At 46.6% G+C, this 19,433-nt stretch overlaps 1 protein-coding gene, 1 long non-coding RNA gene and 1 pseudogene across 3 annotated transcripts; 1 reads left to right on the forward strand and 2 right to left on the reverse strand.

The window, feature by feature from the left end:
* Nucleotides 1-678: 678 nt before the first annotated feature.
* LOC119361431 lies at nucleotides 679-1,542 on the reverse strand (annotated as a pseudogene).
* A 73-nt stretch (nucleotides 1,543-1,615) lies between these two features.
* LOC119361432 (probable alpha-glucosidase Os06g0675700) lies at nucleotides 1,616-3,612 on the forward strand. The gene is made up of 2 exons (XM_037626638.1): nucleotides 1,616-1,679; nucleotides 1,714-3,612. Exons 1-2 carry the CDS (start codon nucleotides 1,616-1,618, stop codon nucleotides 3,447-3,449), a joined length of 1,800 nt encoding a protein of 599 aa, XP_037482535.1. The 3' UTR covers nucleotides 3,450-3,612.
* Nucleotides 3,613-12,321: 8,709 nt separating this feature from the next.
* LOC119366312 lies at nucleotides 12,322-19,061 on the reverse strand. Of its 2 annotated transcripts, XR_005175996.1 has the most exons (5): nucleotides 18,714-19,061; nucleotides 18,435-18,556; nucleotides 15,938-16,030; nucleotides 13,650-15,798; nucleotides 12,322-12,691 (listed from the first exon to the last, which is right to left on the reverse strand). It is a non-coding gene; the product is annotated as an uncharacterized LOC119366312 (long non-coding RNA). The 2 variants fall into 2 exon arrangements; XR_005175995.1 differs by lacking the exon at nucleotides 15,938-16,030.
* Between the last annotated feature and the right edge of the window lie 372 nt (nucleotides 19,062-19,433).

Genomic DNA, 19,433 nt, shown 5'->3' on the forward strand with positions numbered 1-19,433 from the left:
AGACCCACCAAATCAATGGCCTTTATTTTCTAATATTCTCTCATTAACATGAGAATTTCAACGTTAGATTTTTATAATTCGGACCCACCAAATCAATGGCCTCTATTTTCAAATTTTCTGTAATTGACGTGAGATTTCTAGGAAGTGCTTAATTAAGGTAGAAGATCACGGCGTGGATTGCGGGCGGCAATGACGTGCACGGAGGCCAGATCACGGCACGATTGCGGACGGCGATGACTTGCACGGAGGCCAGATTCCGGACGGCGATAAGTCTTAACATCCTTTTATAATTTAGGCACACATTTGAAACTTTCTAAACATTGAAGATGATGACAAGTCTATATAAAGATACGCACTCCAATAGCTGATGGCACTCACTTGTGTTGCACCCATCATATCATCTGATGACGATCATCTCGTCACTTGCTGGTCTTTTCACACTCCTCACCATCCTCATATGCCTTCTCCATCGTTGTGGCGCCAACTACGAAGTCGAGTCGGTCGCCGGGTCAGGGAATGTGCTGTCAGCCAAGCTGAAACTTGTAGGCGGGACGGCGGAGTTCGGGCCTGATGTCAAGCGGCTCAATCTGACTGCAAGGTAAGTGTGTTTGATCTTGAGTTGGGTTTTTTCTTTCAAAAGAGGTACAAATTCCTCACTGTTTTAATTTTGACGGTAGCCTAGAGAAGGACAGCCGGCTCCACGTGCACATCACCGATGCCGATCATTTGCGATGGGAGGTCCCCCAGGACGTTATCCCGCGCCCAGCGCCGGTGCCGGAGGACGTCTTGCTACATTCCTCGGGCTTGAGCAATGCTTCCTTGCCCGGCAACAGCACCATGTCCAGCGCGTCTTCAGACCTGACCTTCACCATCCACACCGCCCCGTTCCGCTTCACCGTCTCCCGCCGCTCCACCGGCGACGTCCTCTTCGACACCTCCGCCGCACTCGTCTTCAAGAACCGGTACGTAATACATGATACAAGGCACACGGTGTAGCTAGTTGATCCGTAAGTAGCCTATAAGTGGTGATGGGCATGTGGAACTATAATGCAGGTACTTGGAGGTGACGTCCGCGCTGCCAGCCAGGGGGGCATCTTTGTACGGACTGGGCGAGCAGACAAAACGGAGATTCCGGCTCCAACAGAACGACACGTTCACGATCTGGAACGAGGACGTCGGGAGGGCCGACATACTGGACATCAACCTCTACAGCTCACACCCATTCTACATGGATGTGCGCCCCGGCGGCGCTGCGCACGGCGTTCTGCTCCTCAACACCAACGGGATGGACATAGAGTATGGCGGGTCCTACATCACCTATAAGGTGATCGGCGGTGTGCTCGACTTCTACTTCTTCGCCGGGCCCTCCCCGCTCGCCGTCGTCGACCAGTACACCCAGCTCATCGGCCGCCCTGCCCCCATGCCATACTGGTCATTTGGTACGTGTACTCAACCGTCTTGCTAGTTCCGTGCATGCTTATATAATTCTGTTGTACTCACCTGTGGTTTGAATTTTGGCCGAAAAGAACGGATTTCGGCCATCTCGGCCTGAGGAGAAAAATATCTTCCAACGAAAAAATAGGTTTTGATCAAATTTCGGCCGAAATTTTTGAAAATGGCCGAAATTCGGCCACCTCGGCCTCGGGCGAAAATTTTCACGAATGAAAATCAAAACCTTGGTACTCACCTGATCCGCTATTTCTTGCAATGCAGGGTTCCACCAGTGCAGGTATGGCTACAAGAATGTGGCTGACCTGGAGGGCGTAGTCGCGGGCTATGCCAAGGCCAAGATTCCATTAGAGTCGATTTGGTCGGACATCGACTACATGGACGGCGGCCAGGATTTCACGCTGGATCCGACCAACTTCCCAGCCAATTTGCTCCGGCCGTTTGTGGACCGGCTGCACAATAACAGCCAGAAATACGTGGTCATCATAGACCCGGCGATCAAAAAAGAAGCAGCTCCTCCGCAAAATGAGTCCGTGGGTCTGTTCCTCCAGCGAAATGGCACCAACTATGTCGGCCGGGTGTGGCCAGGCGAGGTCTATTACCCGGACTTCATGAGCGCACACGCTGCTGAGTACTGGGCGCGGAAAATCTCGGAGTTCCGTCGCACCATCCCCGCCGACGGGCTGTGGTGCGACATGAACGAGCCCTCCAACTTCAAGGATTGGGAGCCGCTCAACGAGTACGACTACTCGTCCTACCGCATCAACAACACCGGCATTCACCGTAACCTTAATAACAAGACCGTACCGGTGTCCACGGTGCACTTCAATGGCGTGTCGGAGTACGATGCGCACAACCTCTACGGCCTCCTCGAGTCGCGGGCCACGCATGATGCTCTTCTCAAGGACACAGCGCGCCGCCCCTTCGTGCTCAGTCGTGCCACGTTCGTCAGCTCGGGGCGCTACACCGCTCACTGGACCGGCGACAATGACGGGCGGTGGGAGCAGCTTGCGCAGTCCATCAACACCATCCTCAACTTTGGACTCTTCGGCATCCCCATGATGGGCGCTGACATCTGCGGCTTCACTGGCAACACGACCCAGGATCTCTGCAGCCGCTGGATACAGCTTGGTGCATTCTACCCGTTTGCCAGGGCGCATGCAGAGAAGACAACCGCCCGGCGAGAGCTCTACGTGTGGGAGTCGACGGCACAGTCGGCGAGGAAGGCGTTGGGGATGCGGTACCGGCTGCTCCCCTACATCTACACGCTCATGTATGAGGCGCACACAACGGGGTCACCCATAGCGCGCCCGCTCTTCTTCTCCTATCCTCAGGATGCCAACACCTACGGCGTGGATAGGCAGTTCCTGCTAGGCCGTGGCGTGCTTGTCTCTCCGGTGTTAGAGCCGGGAGCTACCACCGTCGACGCCTATTTCCCGGCGGGCCGGTGGTTTAGTCTTCACGACCGCTCCCCCGCCATCACCTTGCAGACCGGCAAGAGAGTGACGCTCCCAGCGCCAGCGGACTCGGCAAATGTGCACCTGGCCGGGGGCAACATACTACCGCTGCAGCAGCCCGGCCTGACCACGTCCACCGCACGACAAAGCGAGTTCCACCTCCTTGTGGCGCTCGCGGAGAATGGCACAGCCAGCGGGAAGCTGTTCTTGGATGACGGCGAGTCGCCGGAGATGGGAGGGGTGGGAGGCAACTGGACGCTGGTGAGGTTTAGCTGCAACACGGAGGATAGCAAGGGCATCATCACGACCAAGGTGAGTTCGCATGTGGTGCAGAACTCGTACGCTCCGAGCCGGACTCTGGTCATCGGCAAGGTGGCCTTCATGGGGCTCCCGTCGGCACCAAAGGGGTTCACCGTGTATGTGAACGGTGTTGAGCTCAAGGCAGCCCGCACCAAGTCCCGGACGAACGGAGTATTCAGCGTCAGTGGGTTGTCGCTGCTCATCGGACAGCAGTTCGAGGTAAAGGTCGTCACGTCTCACTAACATCGAGACATTTGTGCAAGTTCTTTATCTGAATAAACAATGAAAATTGGTAGTATCGTCTACCAGTTCTCATGCATAGTTCTTATGCTAATTCCAATGCATAGGTGTTTATGTGAGATGCTAAGCACATTTAAAACCTTAGTAACTGGTCTCCCCAGTGCATTGGTGTTTAGCTTTTGTAGCTAAGCCTCCCTCATTGAATTGTTTAACAATTAAACTCCATCATTCATTGGTTGATAGTCATTTTGCATAGGTTCACACGCTTAGCACCGTTTTCTCTTGGGGTCACCATAATGCTGTCTCTCCTCATTAATTGCTTTGCCACATCATTTTTTTGCCTATGTGGCACCCTTAGCACCTGTACACCGTGGAGCACTGGGAAGGGCCTTAATAATTGGCCATTTGGTACCAAAGCAGCTTTTGGCTCATTTAAGAAAAGGAAATCGTGTTTTGTTTCGTGATTTAATCTGAAATTGTTGCATGGTAATACGTGTCTCATTCATATCATAAAGAATAAAGTACAAGTCACGTAAGGATCGACATGACAAAACTGAAAAGATAGCAGAACATTTTTGAGCTTGACACTAACGCCCGACACCTGCCTCCGGCACCACCACAGCAGCCACCGAACAAAAAAATGGCGGATCACCTCCTCACCTGAGCTCGACGCGGCTCCATCGCTGATATGCAGCTTTGCGGACCTCCAAGGTAGCTCACCAAAAGTGAAGCCATTGTCGTTGAACGAATCAGACCGGGGCAACACCCCGGACGCGCCATCGAACTCCAGATCTGGCACTCCACCACGACTAAGACGCCGAAAGAGGAAACCATACCTGCCATCCACGAACCACGAACCCAGCACACGTTCTATCTTCCAGATGTCGTCGATGTAGACCACAATCTGCATCCGCTCCTGGACTACCTCCCAAGCTCCACACCAACGCTAGAGCAAACGTCGTCGCGACGATGGAGCCCGAGGACACAGGTCCACCACGAGGATGCCGCCGTCCGCCACGCCATCCTTGCTTGAACAGACTGATTTCCAAATCCATCCCCAACAATAGGACCGATGGCCTCGTCAGGAAAGCATCCGAAGAATATTTATTCAGCGTCGTCATCGTCGCCGCCGAAGCAAAGACGATGAACAACCTAAAAACCTAGACTACGGATGAGTAAAAAGGATCCACACGCGTGGATCCGGCGACCCCCCTCACCACCGACGACCGAGGTCGCCAGCGGAGGGGAGCCGCCGGAGAACAGTGTTGGAAGATCGGCCTCTGGCGGCGGCTAGGGTTGCAGCCGCCAGGTACGAGAGGAAAACAGCCGGACGTACAAGGCTAATCCGGTTACGAGTCTGAAATTGCTCCTTGACCATCTTTCTGATGGAGAGGGAATGGTACGTTCTTTCACTCGTACAATAGATTTACTTCCTCAAACAGCTCAATATTGTTTTAATACAGTACAAACACAGACGTTTATGTAAACGTCCATACACTCACCTCTATAAACGCACACTCCAACACGACTTCATAGTCGATGGGAACGCCTCATCCCAGGAGTCGCAGTGAACGCACATCGACGAAAGTCCTGAAATAAATCAAGGAAATAATGCGAGCATAAGGATTTGAAACCTAGTGGGCTAGGGATACGACTGTCCTCCTAATTATTCAATCACAGATTGGTTCGCAAACTGGTCAATACCTTGATTTGTTTGTTTCACAAAAATCAAGTTCTTACAATCTTACTTATTGGTTGTCGATGTGATCTGATATTTACAAGCCAAAGTACAACAGAGTTGTAGTTCCTTGGCCTTTTGCCTTCTAGCTTTTTGGCATTCTCTTGTACATGTATATATTTTATCTTTGGCCTCCTAAAAATACAAATTGCTTTTCTCCTAACATCAGCATGGTATCACGAGCCCTGGTTAGGGAATATTTTAGTTGCCGCAAGTCACCCTCCTGATCCGCTGTGCTGCTCCTCTTCCGCTACTACCTTCCCTGATCAGCCGCTCCTCTTCCCGATCGAGCCGTCCATGTGAACAGCGATGACCTCAAGGAAGCCCGCACCAAATTCCCGGACGAATGGAGTGCTCAGCGTCAGTGGGCTGTCGCTGGTCACCGGACAACAATTTGAGATCAAGGTTGTCATATCCCATTAACATCGAGACCAACTGTGCATATTTCTTTATCTGAATAAAAAATGAATATTGGTAGTATTGTCTCTAGTTCTACTCCCTCCGTCTCATAATATAAAAACATTTTCAAGCTGTTTTAGATTGAAAAACGTTCTTATATTAACGGACAGAGGGAGTAACTGTTTTTGTCCGTTCATTTGAGAAGCAAATCGTAGTTTCTGTCCGTTCACCGTCGTAATTGTTCTTAATCGGGTAGCCTCTACTCATTTGAGAAGCAAATCATGTTTTTTGTTCTGAAATTGGCCCTTGAGAATCTTTCTGTTGCAGTGGTAATTGTACGCTCTTTCACTCACTAGGACATTTTTGAACGTGCATGAGCATATATCAAGGTACATCCACCATACAATAGATCGGATTGGGCCCAGAAGCTCGATCTCCGTTTCATAGTTGACGAAGCAGGTGAATGCCTTGATTTATTTTGTTTCATAAAAATCGACAGGCTGATTTGCTTCCTCAAAAAGCAAGTTCTTGCTTATGGGTTGTTGTTGTGGTCTGGTATTTACAAGCCAAGGTACAACAGAGTTGCAGCTCCAAGGAGCGAGAAAACTGCAACAGGTGGCATTTGAGTTTTGCCATCTTAGTCATGGATGGGACCACTTTAGTAGGAAAAAAATTAGTAAGGAGCGTTGCTTGCTAGTCTTTATCTTTATCTTTACTTTATTAATAAAGCACGGATTGTTTCTGTCCGTTCACCGTCGTCGCTAATTTTACACAAAAGCCTCTATGTTTTGGCTAATTTAAACCGCAATCCTCTGTGAGTGAAGAAAAAAGGTTTGATATTATTTTTCGTCAACCCTCTGTGCACGTTTGGCTTCAGATCGAGTGGCGGCGCTCCCGATCCGATCGGGACATGATGCAGGGCGACGGCGGAATGGCTCTGGGAGGTGGGGGCTGTCGGGGAAGTGGCTGACGTCGGGGCGAGGCGGATCATATCGGGATCCAACGCAGCGGCGCAAAGGCTGGCAGCGGCGATGCTCCATGGCCATGGCGGCTTGGTCTCCTGGGAAGAAGGGACGCATGAGAGAGAAGGTGAGACGGAGAGAAGAGAAGGCGGGTTGGGACGCTGCTTTCCAATGCTGGTCTGGCGGCGGCTCTGGACGGCAGATCCGGGTTTGATGTCTGGATTCCTCTCGTTCCCGCTGCATGATGGGGTTGCCCAGCCACCGCTCTCCCTACCGAAAACATAGAAGAGAGCACCTGCACCTCGGCCCGCTTATCATGTAGGTCCATATACATCAGGATTTGTGCAAGCCGTTTCCGTAAGATTATAAGTTCACGGTTATATCGCTCGTGTTAGTAGTTGTACCCGGTCGTGATCCGCCTACTCCCTAGTTCCTACCTTAGGCTACTGTACAACGAGATAAGGATAGACACTATCGGGCACTCCTGTATCTCTGGGAGCATGTTGGGCGGTGCGGGAGGGGGATTAATCTGAGGCCGAGTATGGAGAGAACCCAAATCTGAGCGGGAGGCGGGAGTTGCTGGTACAAGAAGAGGAGGCGCGGAATCAGCCGCAGGTCCGGGCCAAGGGTACGTCACGAGTTTCGCCGCCGGGAAAATCCAGCGGGCAGGGCACGTCGCGTCCGGGCCAAGGGTATGGCACGAGTTTCGCCGCACGGGAAAATCCAGCGCCGGGGCACATCTAGCGCGCCGCGCCGCCGGCCATTGTACGGATTCAGCATAGGTAAATATGTGATTTCAGCTATGCGAACAGGCTATTTGGATGTCGAGATGCAGTTTGGCATTGGGCGCACATCAGAAGGGTGGTTAGCCCTGGATCTATTTGTTCTGCTGGCCAGACTAGCAACCTGGATAAGCAATCAGATCATTCCAGCAAGGTATCTCTACTAACAGTATAGTGTTGATGAGTAATAAAATTAGCACGACCACGAACATGCCATATCCGAACACTACCGTCGTATTAAAATAATCTCCCTTACCGTGGAACGAATAGGGTAGATAACAGGATTATTGTGCAAAAGTGCCCTTCTACACCCGAGCTCATCTGAGCTCGGGATGAACAGTAACATCGAATTTTTTTAAAAAAATGTTCAAAAAAAATCTGATTTTTTTATGACAAACTTTGACAAATGTTTTAAGAGCTTGCAAATTTTCATCTCGAAATCATATTTGTGTAAGTCGTGGCAAAAAAGACAAAATTAGTGCTCCAAAATGCTTTCGAAAGTAGCATTTGGGGAATCGATCTTTTTTTAATTTTTTTGCCACGGCTTCCTCAAATGTGATTTCGATATGAATCTTTGCAAGCTCGTAGAAAATTTGTCTAAGTTTGTCATAAAAAATTTCAGGGTTTTTGAACATTTTTAAAATATTTTTCGATTTTACTGTTCACCCAGGTGCAGAAACTTCACATCCGTTATTGTGACGAACTTATTGAACGCTGGTAATTTTTGATGTCGATTCATACGAGTAATCAAGTGCTGTGGAAATGGTGTCTTGTGTCGACGTATAAGGGCATCTCCAATGCATGGGCGCTTATTTGGGCGCTTGCGTTAAAAGAAAATTAATTTAGAGAGAAGCACCGGTGTAAGCGATTGGGATTGCAACGCACGAGCGCTAGTTCGAGCGCTTATCAGATTTTTTTTTTCTTCCGGACGAACGTGTGAAGCGCCCGTCCCTCCAACGCACAAACCGAAGCGTCGACGCCACCGTCCGACCGAACAACGAACCAGCTCTGCCAGCCTGCTACCCACTCAGCTCAGTCCTCATTCAGCTAACTCTCTCCTCTCGAACTCTCCACACCCTTCTGCACAAGACCATCTCTCGTCAGATCCAGCGAGTGGGACAAGACCTGCAGGCCGACCTCCCCCACCCTTAGATGGCATCCAGGGCGAACGGCGACGCGCGGGCGGAGGAGGCAGCAGCCCGCCTCTTCCTCCATGGAGACGAGGCCGGATGGGCTGGCGGCGAGGCTGACGGATAGGAAGAGGACACCGTGTGGACGCAGGAGGAAGCAGCCGCGCCGCATGGGGACGAGGCCGGACGAGCTCGCGTCGAGGCTGACGGACAGGAGGGGGCAGGCAGCAGTAGAGCAGAGCAGGCAGCAGCCGCGCCTTCCGGCATGGGGACTAGGCCGGGGGAGCTCGCGGTGAGGCTGGCGAACTGGAAGGTGGGAGGAGCCAGCGGCACACGAGCACGAGGCGTACAGGACGACCAAGCTCACCCGGCATTGCCATCAGGTACGGCATCGAGGTAATCTCCGTACCCCTCGCTGTACTAATCGCTGAATATTATTTGGTTGGTGCTGAGATGCACACATGAAACTATGGGGATCTGTAGGCGCTATGTTCTTCCTGGATAGAACAATACTTGTATGAAAGAACTTTTAATTATCATAGGAGAATAATATTTGGTGAAAAGTTTTGGCATATTCCAAATTGACTTTACATAGTCCTAAAAACAAATTTGGGGAGTACAACTTGGAATGAGAATAACAATTTATTATCTAAATCATGGCTTTTTGACTTGACAGTACATTGCATTCCACTGGGGATAGTTCCGTATGAACATCCACATGTTGAGGAATTTGAATGATTGATTTTGTTCTAACCTATACATCTCTAGAGATTTGGAAACCAAGTCCTGGTTATATTGTCCAGTAGCTGTGAATGCATCGTCGACCCCGCGCCACATGCCATCGAATAGCAGAATTTCCGAGCTCATCTTACCCCAACGGCGTTTGATTTGGATAGGTTGTCTTCTTCGGTTATCGGTGGTATTTGCGTTATATTCTTCAGCGAATTGATTCCAGTAATCCCGTGCAGCGTTTTCATTGCCAATAACAAAATCAGTGGGAACATTTAACCAAGCATTTACCAACTCAATTCAGAAATGGTTGTTAGGCCAAGCTTTTCATGATATAGTAACTACTAATAATTAAACAAATGACTTACTAGGCATAGATTATCCTCTTCGGACCATTGCAAGTGTATGTCTCCGATGTTGGCATGGCCGATATCCATTGAAAGATGTGATGTGTATGAACAAAAACTTGTATCAGATTTGAGTAGGATTGTGCAAGTGTATGAGCAGAAATTTTTGGGATGGGCGTGGAACTGGAACCTGCAACTAGGACTATATATAACGAGATAGCTTTACTGCATGCATGATTTAGTTAGGCCGATTTAACCGTGTATGACTGAAAGAATGGTTGAAGTGACTTGACATATATTTTTCTAACTTTATCTCACCGTGCTTTCAGGTTTTGAGATTGGGATCTTTGTCCCTGTTGGACCAGCTTGACAACCACAAGCATTTCATTTTTACACCTTTATTTTGTATCAATTCAATTTTTATTGTAAGTATTTAGGTTTCATGCAGATTTATAATAGATAAACAAGCTCTATAGTTTATTGTAAATTATTGTTGTGCGTGAAGAGGAAAGAAAAGGATTATTTGTCTGGCTGCAAAACGAAATCAGCTAAGTTAGTTGAGTAGAGCTGGTTTTTAGTACAACGACCAGCTCAGTTTGTTGAGCAGTTGCCAATTTGTAGCGCTCTAGGTAGCGCCCGCTGCCAGATCTGAATGGAGAAAAAGTCTCGGGTGAGAAAAATAGGCTAAGCGCTCGGCGACTGGCTCGGCATCGATGCCAGCCCAAATCCTGGGATAGGGAGGATTTGGTCAAATCTGACGGGAATCTAACCCTGGCGCCCGTTGTAAGCGCCCACATTGTACATGCCCTAATGTTTTCAGAATCATGGATCGGCAGGCAACAATCTGGGCCGTATGCACGTGTATTCGCGCCCCTCATTGGGGCCGGAGGCGTTTTTAATCCCCTATGCGCACTGAACAATTGTGAGTATATTTAGGAGGAAATGCACGAGCTTAATATTGCGATTTAACATCCAACTGATTTGTATCCGAAACACCGGAAATAGAAAATCTTACTTGGAGTATGTCGTCTCGTCCGGGACATGCGCAATATCCGGGATGGTTGACTGCCACGTTAGATCCCCCTCCATTGATCTGCCTGCCTACGAAGAATGGATCGCCGGCGGCGGAGTTGGATCTGTGATCCGGCACAGAATCCATATGAAAAGGGGATTCAGAATCGCATTGGGGAAACCAAAAAAACGATCAATACGTACCTATCGCAGTCCGCCGGACAGGTTCCCGGGGGGCCGAGCGCCGGCACCATTGAATCGCATCCTTGCACCCAATCCATAAGAGCGACAAGTCAAAGAACGACCAGGGCGCTGTGTAGGGAGAGAACTTAGTGCGTTGCCACGGGCCTTTTAAATTTTGTGTGGTGATATTTATAAAGATAATACATGTCAAATTTCGCATGTATAAAATAACAAATTATCTAATTTTGAGTCGTCTATTTTTAAATTCGCTTCAGGCTATTTTTTATGACCATCGGATTTGCACAAATCGTAGTGCCAGTTTGAATTAAATCCTGAACTTTCAATCCCTAAAATTAGCACTCCGTACTTATCGATCCCGGTCAATCCCGACCTTCTCCCTATCTAGACCAATCTAGTGGGATCATAACTCCTGACACACAAGGATTGCCACGTCATCAGCAGGAGTCATTCGTTCCAGAGACCGACCGAATCCAACAACACGACCCATCACTTCCGAAACCGGATCCTCTAACATCCTCAAGGGATGTCACGTAAGCTACAGTAACCGTGACATCCCTCCTTCACATTCATATGATTAAGCCTAAAATAATTATAATTATATTGTAAATTACAAATCTACTCTATACATTTACAAAAATTACATACAAACAAAATTATGGGGCAATAAAATGATTTTTGATTTATTTTTGTATATGCTACAGTAAATCCGCATAGTGGTTGCTACAGTAACCCTGACATCCCTTCTTTATTTTACACATGCATTTTACTGTAGCTTCGTGACATCCCTTGAGGATGTTAGAGGATCCACTTCCATCACTTACTTTATCCCTCACCCATCGAAGCGGTCACACATTTCCCACTCTCCCTCACTTTCTCTCTCCCGACGATCCCCAATTTAGCTCGATTCCGATTAATACTCCGGCGAGCTGCAGCGGCCAGATAATGGATCGCAACCAGATCCGGGGAGCGATGGGAGGGGGACCCGGTGGCGACGCTGTGGTGAGGGCGGGTGTTGAAGAACGCGGCAAGACCATGGCGCTGAATGCTGATGAGCTCCCGGTCTTCCGGCGGAACCTCTCCCCTCTCTCGGTGTTGAAGACGGCGGCGAGGAAGACTAGGAGCTCGGCAGTGCACAATAGCGTCCATCTCGCTGGTGGCCATGACCTCCATGTCCCTGTCGGACAGGTGGAGCAGGCAGCGGTTCACCTACTGCTTCATTTGCTCGCGCTGGCCCTCTTTACCCACTGTTGCTATCCAAATAACAATCGTGAGGGAATAAGGAGTGCAGCAGAGGTTCGCACCGGCATGCCATGCAGGAGGTGTAGCAGAGGTTCTGGGTGACCTGTTGGAGGGAGTAGTAGGGAGCGGACAATGCGTCGGGAGAGGTAGCAGTGAACAACGCACTGGAAGGAGGTGCATCAGCAGACGATGTGTGGGATGAGCAGCAGTAACGCCTCTTTCCTGCATGAGTTTTCACAGGTAACCTGATGCTTTCTTGACCTCTAAATTCAGTAACGGATGTCGATTTAGTAAACCATTGGAAGGATACTGATGGCTTAGTTGCTATACGAAAAATTAGAATGCTACATGACCGTATACAAGTTTATTTGGTACCATCTTTTTTACAATTTATTAACTAATTTGCCATGCTGAAAAATTGTATCATGTACAAACTGGCCATGCTAGTTTTTAGATAACTGAAGACAGACAACATTTGGATTAAAATTTGCCATGCTATTTTACAGAACACGCAAACATTTGCCGACTTGATATATAACTGAAAATTAGTGCAGTAAGTTCAGTTCTCATTTGGAACCGTCACAACATTTATGATATAAGCAGTGTACCCGGCGCCACCCCATCCCCGTCTGCCACGGCGAGCGCCTCAAAGTGATCTTTATCGTTGTCATAATGAACCAAAGTCTATATAAACAGTCAAAATTCTGTAAAAAGAAACCAACATTCAGAGGCATGTTACCTAACATCTCATGGAGCATTTTGAAGCAGCGGAAATATCATGACAACCTGGTTAACATGATTCTTGACTTGTTGAAAATTCTACCTTTTTCAAGCTTGACCTCCTATATGAAGTATCTTATATAACATAGCAAGGTAGCCTATATGAAATACCAACTGAGACAAAAAAGAGAGAATACGGGCTTGTTTGGTTAGCGCCTGCAACCGCCCTGCCAACGCTAGGCGTGCCAACTTTTTAGCAGAAGGTTTCGCCTCCGCTGAATCGCCCCGTGGTTTGTGGAAAAACTAAATGTGTTAAACAAAAAAATTGGCTACATCAGAATTTTGGGCAGCCATCCAAACGCTTGCATGTGTCCTCAGTCAACGCCAAATTTTTTTTGCAGGGTTATCGTTGGCTTCCATCCAAACGGACCCTACTACTCAAGTTGACCGACCAAAAACTAACTGAAATATGGGATTTCAAAATCCACCCCATTCGCTAAAAATGGAAAAGCAAAACATGGACTAAATCGGTGAATCCTGTAACAGCTAGGTTAGAACTACTTGATTTAGCACAATGAATCTAGATAAAACAGTAAAATCACCGGCTTGCTAGTTCTCTCTTCCGCTTTCCTATAGATCTCATTGATTGTCCAAGTAGTATAGAAATCCTAACTCTACTTAGGCAGATGATGTTATGTTAGTATAAATGCATGTAGCTCACGTTGTAATCATTGTGAGTTGAAAAAGTACAAACAACAAATATGTTACACATGCTAGTGTGTGTGCGTGCTTTGCTAGCCACCTGTTGGCTAGCCATGCTGTACCAGATTCAATTCATCTCAAGTCAAGCCAGCTTTGCCATGTTTGCGTTTTGCCATCGGCCAGGCCGAATACTTGTTTCACGAGCACAAATACGTCAAAAGGAGGTTTGAGATTACGCACCATTGACAGTGTCCATGACGGAGGCAAAGGGCATCAAGTCCGAGCTGTTACCTTCCACACGTCCTCGCCGTAGCCGCCTGCGATGAAAATGACCAGTCAAATTCTCATAGTTTATGCCTGCCACAGACCCAAATCGTGAAAGCTGGTGTGGTCGTGTGGAGGACGACAATGGCTACGGGATGAGGTGGGCGAGGTGGAGGCCGCGGAGCAAGCCAGCCTTTGAGTAGATCGTCTTATTCCTGAAGGTGTCCTTCGTCTAAATTGAATTAGATCAAGCTGGGCAGGACCGAGATATCTTTAGGAAAGGCATATATATAAACAAAATACTCCCTCCGTCCCAAATTACTCGTCGCAGAAATGGATGTATCTAGAACTAAAATACATCCAGATACATACATATCTGCGACAAGTAATTCGGGGCGGAGGGAGTATTTATTTCAAGAGTTCAATCTTGTCTTAGACCTGCAAGGTAAGATGTCGGCACTGAATACACACACCATACAACACACATTCAAAGTAAAGATGCAAGTAAAAAAGAACATATATATCTTGATGACTAAATAATAATAATTATTGGTATAGCAACATCTAGTATATTTTTTTCAAACAAAACTAATCAATTTTAATTCTGCTTATACAGTGGGAAACTATTTCAAATATAACTTACATATATTATTTCATATCTTATTTAATCTCAGGCTCCAAAAGATCACGGGATCAATAACTCATGATTGTATAACTCATGCAAAAATCAGTATAAATAAGGTGAAGAATTTGCACTACCCAAATCTAAAAGCACTACATGTCAATCTCTGCAGGCATGAGATGTAGATGGTATGTACATAAATATAGACTAAACCAACATGTGTCACATGTGATTATGACAAAGATCGAATAGCTGCCGCCGGCTAGATACTAAAAATAAATGATGGAACAGGATGATAGTCAAAGCTGGGTTGGAGAACAACAGGATTAGGGAGACCTTGAGACGCTGGATATAGGAGCGTATACATGTATACTCAGACAGGAATTTCAAAACGATGCAAGACTACATCAACCTCCCATCCAAACAAGAAATTCTGCTCTGTGCAAATCCCTTCTTCTCCTTCCACTCTTCTTCCTCCCACTCATCTCCACTTGTTGTGCCTGACCATAATGAGGCCGAGCACCTGCACCGTCGGAGAGGTAGTTGCTAAGATAGCCGGGATTCTGCTACACATTCTGCAGTATTTGCCAAGCATGAAGTCGGGGTGCTCGCAGTAAGCACACGTGATGGGGTGGAAGCGATCTTACTCGAGCGGTCCGACCCACTAATTTTAGTAGTTTTATGAAATTATCTCAGTTAAATTGAGAGTATCCAATGAAACTTGAGGGAGAAAAATGAAGATATGTTACCTAGTGATAGTCGCTCGCCTAACCTCTCGGTGGAATTTACTATTACGGTTATAAATAGTTGCAAATTTGATAACAATATAATCTAGCAGTTGCTATGAAAACTCTATGAGGGCAAACTACCAACCAACACATTCAACTCTAGAAGAAAGCTGGGAAAATTTTGGGACAAAACAAAAAATGGTGTTGGCCGCAATACTCCTAAAATGGCATATATTGTCGACTTTGTTTTGTACTGAAGATTCAGACAGTGAAACCTGAAAAGTAGTACAATCCAGAAAAAGAATAATGATGCTGAAATTACAATCTAGCTAAAGCATACTGGTTGCATGAGCAACAATAAGAACAAGCCCGCCACCTTGAGGATTCCCATGTCTCAACAATAATACATATAAATGGAGCACTTTCATGTAAAAACTAAAGAAGATAAATTTTATCTCACATTCCTTGTGTCCAAACATCAGGAAAGGAAGCTAAACAATGGTGAGATCGAATATACAAACTCAATATGGAAAGCATCATTAATTTTAATCAGAAAATATCGTACCGATGATAGGAAATTTCTGCAAGTCCATTTATTTCTACCAATTAGTGCGATGTGCAAGATAAATCAGCTAAAACTCACAGTCAGGGGCCTCCTTGACCAGCTTTCCAGCAAGCGCTGCATCTTCCCATCCTGCATGCACGGCTGGGCGGGGCAGTGCTCGGTCACAGGCACACATAGGGCAGCGGCACTCGCGCTGCACTGCCTAGTTTCCTGCATGAACAATGTCCAAAAAGATTAAATCTCCTCTCCTATGATGGCAGAAAAATATCAGCAAGTTCATCTTCATATAGGTGAGAGGAAGATAAAAATATCTGTCGTAAAATTCAATTGAATGTGCAATGTAGCTTACGACAGGACTTGTATTGTTCTTATGTTCAGTTTCAGCATATCCAGGCCATATATCATATAGCGTCTGACCATGATTGTGAGAAATAAAAAAAACCTGAATAAAGAGAGCATCTGGTCAAGCATAACAAACTCCTTAAAAGTTGGAAATATAATAAAGCTCTTAATTAGTAGGCCTTCCAAATTGCCGTAAACATATGTACAACACACAACTCATTGAATACACTATTGTGATAGACAATATAATAAAACCTATTTCTCCCCTTGCTGCTGCCATACTACCACCACCTACATAGACATGGCTAAGGTCCCAGTTGTCAGAGTTGATGGGGTATGCAGTAATGCGGAAAAAGTCTAAAATAAGCCTTGAATTTATAGACAAAAGCTAAATCAAACCCTGAACTTCTAATCCTTGAAATCAGCACACCGAACTTTTCGATCCCGGTCTATTTTAAACCTTGAGCGCATTCCCAAACAGGGATTGCTGATGTGGCAGCTCAAACCCGGGATTTGGTTGCGACCTGACGTGACTGGGCCGGCCCACAATGCGCGAAGCATGGACCTGACAGGGATTTGGCTGTGACAGAAGGCCACTGGGCCTTTTCTCCGTTACGCGCGACTTACAAAATGTCTAAAAAAAGTGATGGTACAGTGAATCGAACTTGCGACCTGGCGGGGAAATACTCGTATTGCTCGCCACTCCCACTGAAAGCTATTTATGTGATAGAGAAGAGCGACTCTGTTTAACATATAACAGCGTCTCGAGATTTGGAAACATCTCGGAAATTTTATGAAACATTTTCTTGAAAATTGTCAAAACAAAATTGAAATCCTAACATTTTCTTGAATTTTTGGAATTGCGATCTTAAAAAAAACACAAACATATTTTGAAAACATGAACCCTTTTTAAATCACCAAAAAAATTGAAAGTGCAAGAATTTTTTGAAAAAACTGATTTTTTTAAAGCTGAACAAAATTTTAAATTGCGCACAAGTTTGAAACCTGAACAAATATTTGAAATTTGTTCCCATTTTTAGCAAAATAGAAAGTGCTCGCACTTTGATTTTTTTGAGGTTTTAAAATTTGTTCCCATTTTTATATAAAAATGTGTACGTTTCAAAACATTTTTTAATTTTCTTTTGAAACTTTTTCTTGAAAATTGTCAAAAAATTGGAATGAACTTTTTTCAAACACAAAGAAATTTTGGAAATGATTATTTTTTAAACCTGAACATTTTTTAAAGTGTGAACACTTTCTGAAAGAAGCATGTTGTGGTATGTGATTAAATAGTTTCGTGCTTCTCGTTTTCAACTAATTGTTGTCGGTTAGGTTGGCTAGCGGGAGGGTTTTGAAGCACCAGCACCCAAGTTCGATTTCCTTGAGTCTCATTTTTTGGGTTAAAATTTTTAAATCGCCTTTTACGAAAAAGAAAAATACGCTTCGCCTGGTGGGCCGGCCCAGTCACATCGGGCTGCAGCCCAGACCTGCCAACAATCCCATTGAAAACATGCTAAGGTTCAAAATAGACTGGGATCACAGAGTTCGGTGTGCTGATTTCAGGGATTAGAAGTTCGGGGTTTGATTTAGCTTTCGACTATAAGTTCAAGGTTTTTTTTAGACTTTTCCCGCAGTAATGCAGTATAGACGAGGCTAGGGAAAGAAAAGGTGAACCACCATGGGGAAGGACACATTCTACGGTACTAACTTTTTTTTCGTTCCAAACAGTGTGTCAGTTCACATGGACTCAAGCTTATATGTGCTAACTTCCAATCGATAAACAAAACAGATATCCTTTTTTTAACCGGGCATAACCCTTTCCATTACTGCGACATAACGACAAAACAGATATCCTTGAACAGTTAAGTAATCATATAAATTCCAATATCATAGAAAGAGAAGTAAATATAAGAAAACTTGTGAGCAAAAAAACCATGAAACTATATTCAAATTCATGCTTGAATCTCCGGTGGCAAACAAACTTGTGCATGTGCTAGCTACTGTTGTGAATAGAAGGAACTTGCAAGCTTGCTATGAACGTGAGGAAAAAATGACGCTGTAGACCTGTAGTGAAGCCCTGACTTGATTGAGCTGGAAACAGAATAGTAAATATGGGAGGCAGATGATCAATTGTAGAGCTGAATGTTGTCTATATTTGTATTAGTTAAACTGATTCATTCGCTGTATGATTTTATCTTCGAAAGATGGTTGGAAGAGTAATCTTATTTACATTTAGATTCATTCTGCAAATGACAGGTCCTGTTTGCTTGTTTGCAACCTGCAACATGTGAATTTTCTTTACTTTCCACATGGCATATGTAGACTGATGGATTTTGACAGCATATAACAACGTCTATATAATACAAAATCTGATAGGCCCATGCAATTTGACAGCATATTAGCAATTTGTCCAATAGTTTCTGCGACTCAGGAACATGGAGAATGAGCGATTCCTGCAGCTGAAGAACATGGCAAATGAGGACCAGATGGAGGGGATGGATTACCTGGTGGTCAAGTCCTCATTTGTACTTGCCGAAGTGGCTGCGCCACCTGTGCTGCTCCAGCCGTGGCCTGGCTGGTGTCACCCAACCGGCTGGCGACGTGCTGCCTTCCTCTTCTCCTTCACCTGCAGGACGAAGAACGGAATATGATGAGTCTGAATATTTAAGGACTCTGCGTCGCCGCGTCGGATCCCTCTGTCTCCCCGCGCTCGTCCGCAGTCGCCCGGCTCCGTCGAGCCCGTGCCTAGGTCGCCCGGCACCTTTCTCCCTTCTCTCCCTCACCTCCATGTCTTCTTTCTTCCCAAGAGCCGCGGATGCCATGGATCCGCCCGGGAAGCCACTCTAGCCTTCCTCGTCGTCACCCGCGATCCCCGCTTCGCTGCCCACCTCCGGATCGGCTCCCCAGCCCCTGCCGCGCACGGATCTGGCCCCTTCAAGCTCCAGCCGCCGCCGTTCTGCATCGAGCCCCGTATCCTCGCCCGATCCCACAGCAGATAGCCGCCTCCTGCAAGCGCGACGGCGGCGGTTTTGATCGGCCGCGGCACAGGGATTGATCGGCCGCGGAGGGGGCGTAGGGGTGGATCGGGCGTGCGAAGGTCTGGTTGGCGGCGGAGATCGATCTGCTGTGGGCACGAGGGATCGATCCCAGGGTTCTTTTTGGCACCGCTTTATTTCGATGGAGGGTAGCGAGTAAGCAGAGGTGGGAGGATGAAAAAAAACGGTGGTGGGAGGATGACGAAAATAAACCGGCAAAAATAAACCACGCGGACTATTCACCAACTGCTCCATTAAGAGTAGAGATTCACGGGTCCGCGTCGGTACGCAGGGCTGTAGGGGGGAGGTGAAAGACAAAAAAACCGCATAGCCTTTTGTTGGAACACAGTACAGACGCAAGCGCTCATATAAACAAGCATACATTCATCTCTATGAACGCAAACACGCATACCGTACTCTTATGAGCACCTACGAGAGATTGAGCCGGCATTTCATCTTTAGATTTTA

The sequence above is a fragment of the Triticum dicoccoides genome, chromosome 2B (genome assembly GCF_002162155.2).
Source record: "Triticum dicoccoides isolate Atlit2015 ecotype Zavitan chromosome 2B, WEW_v2.0, whole genome shotgun sequence".
NCBI classification, from domain to species: domain Eukaryota; kingdom Viridiplantae; phylum Streptophyta; class Magnoliopsida; order Poales; family Poaceae; genus Triticum; species Triticum dicoccoides.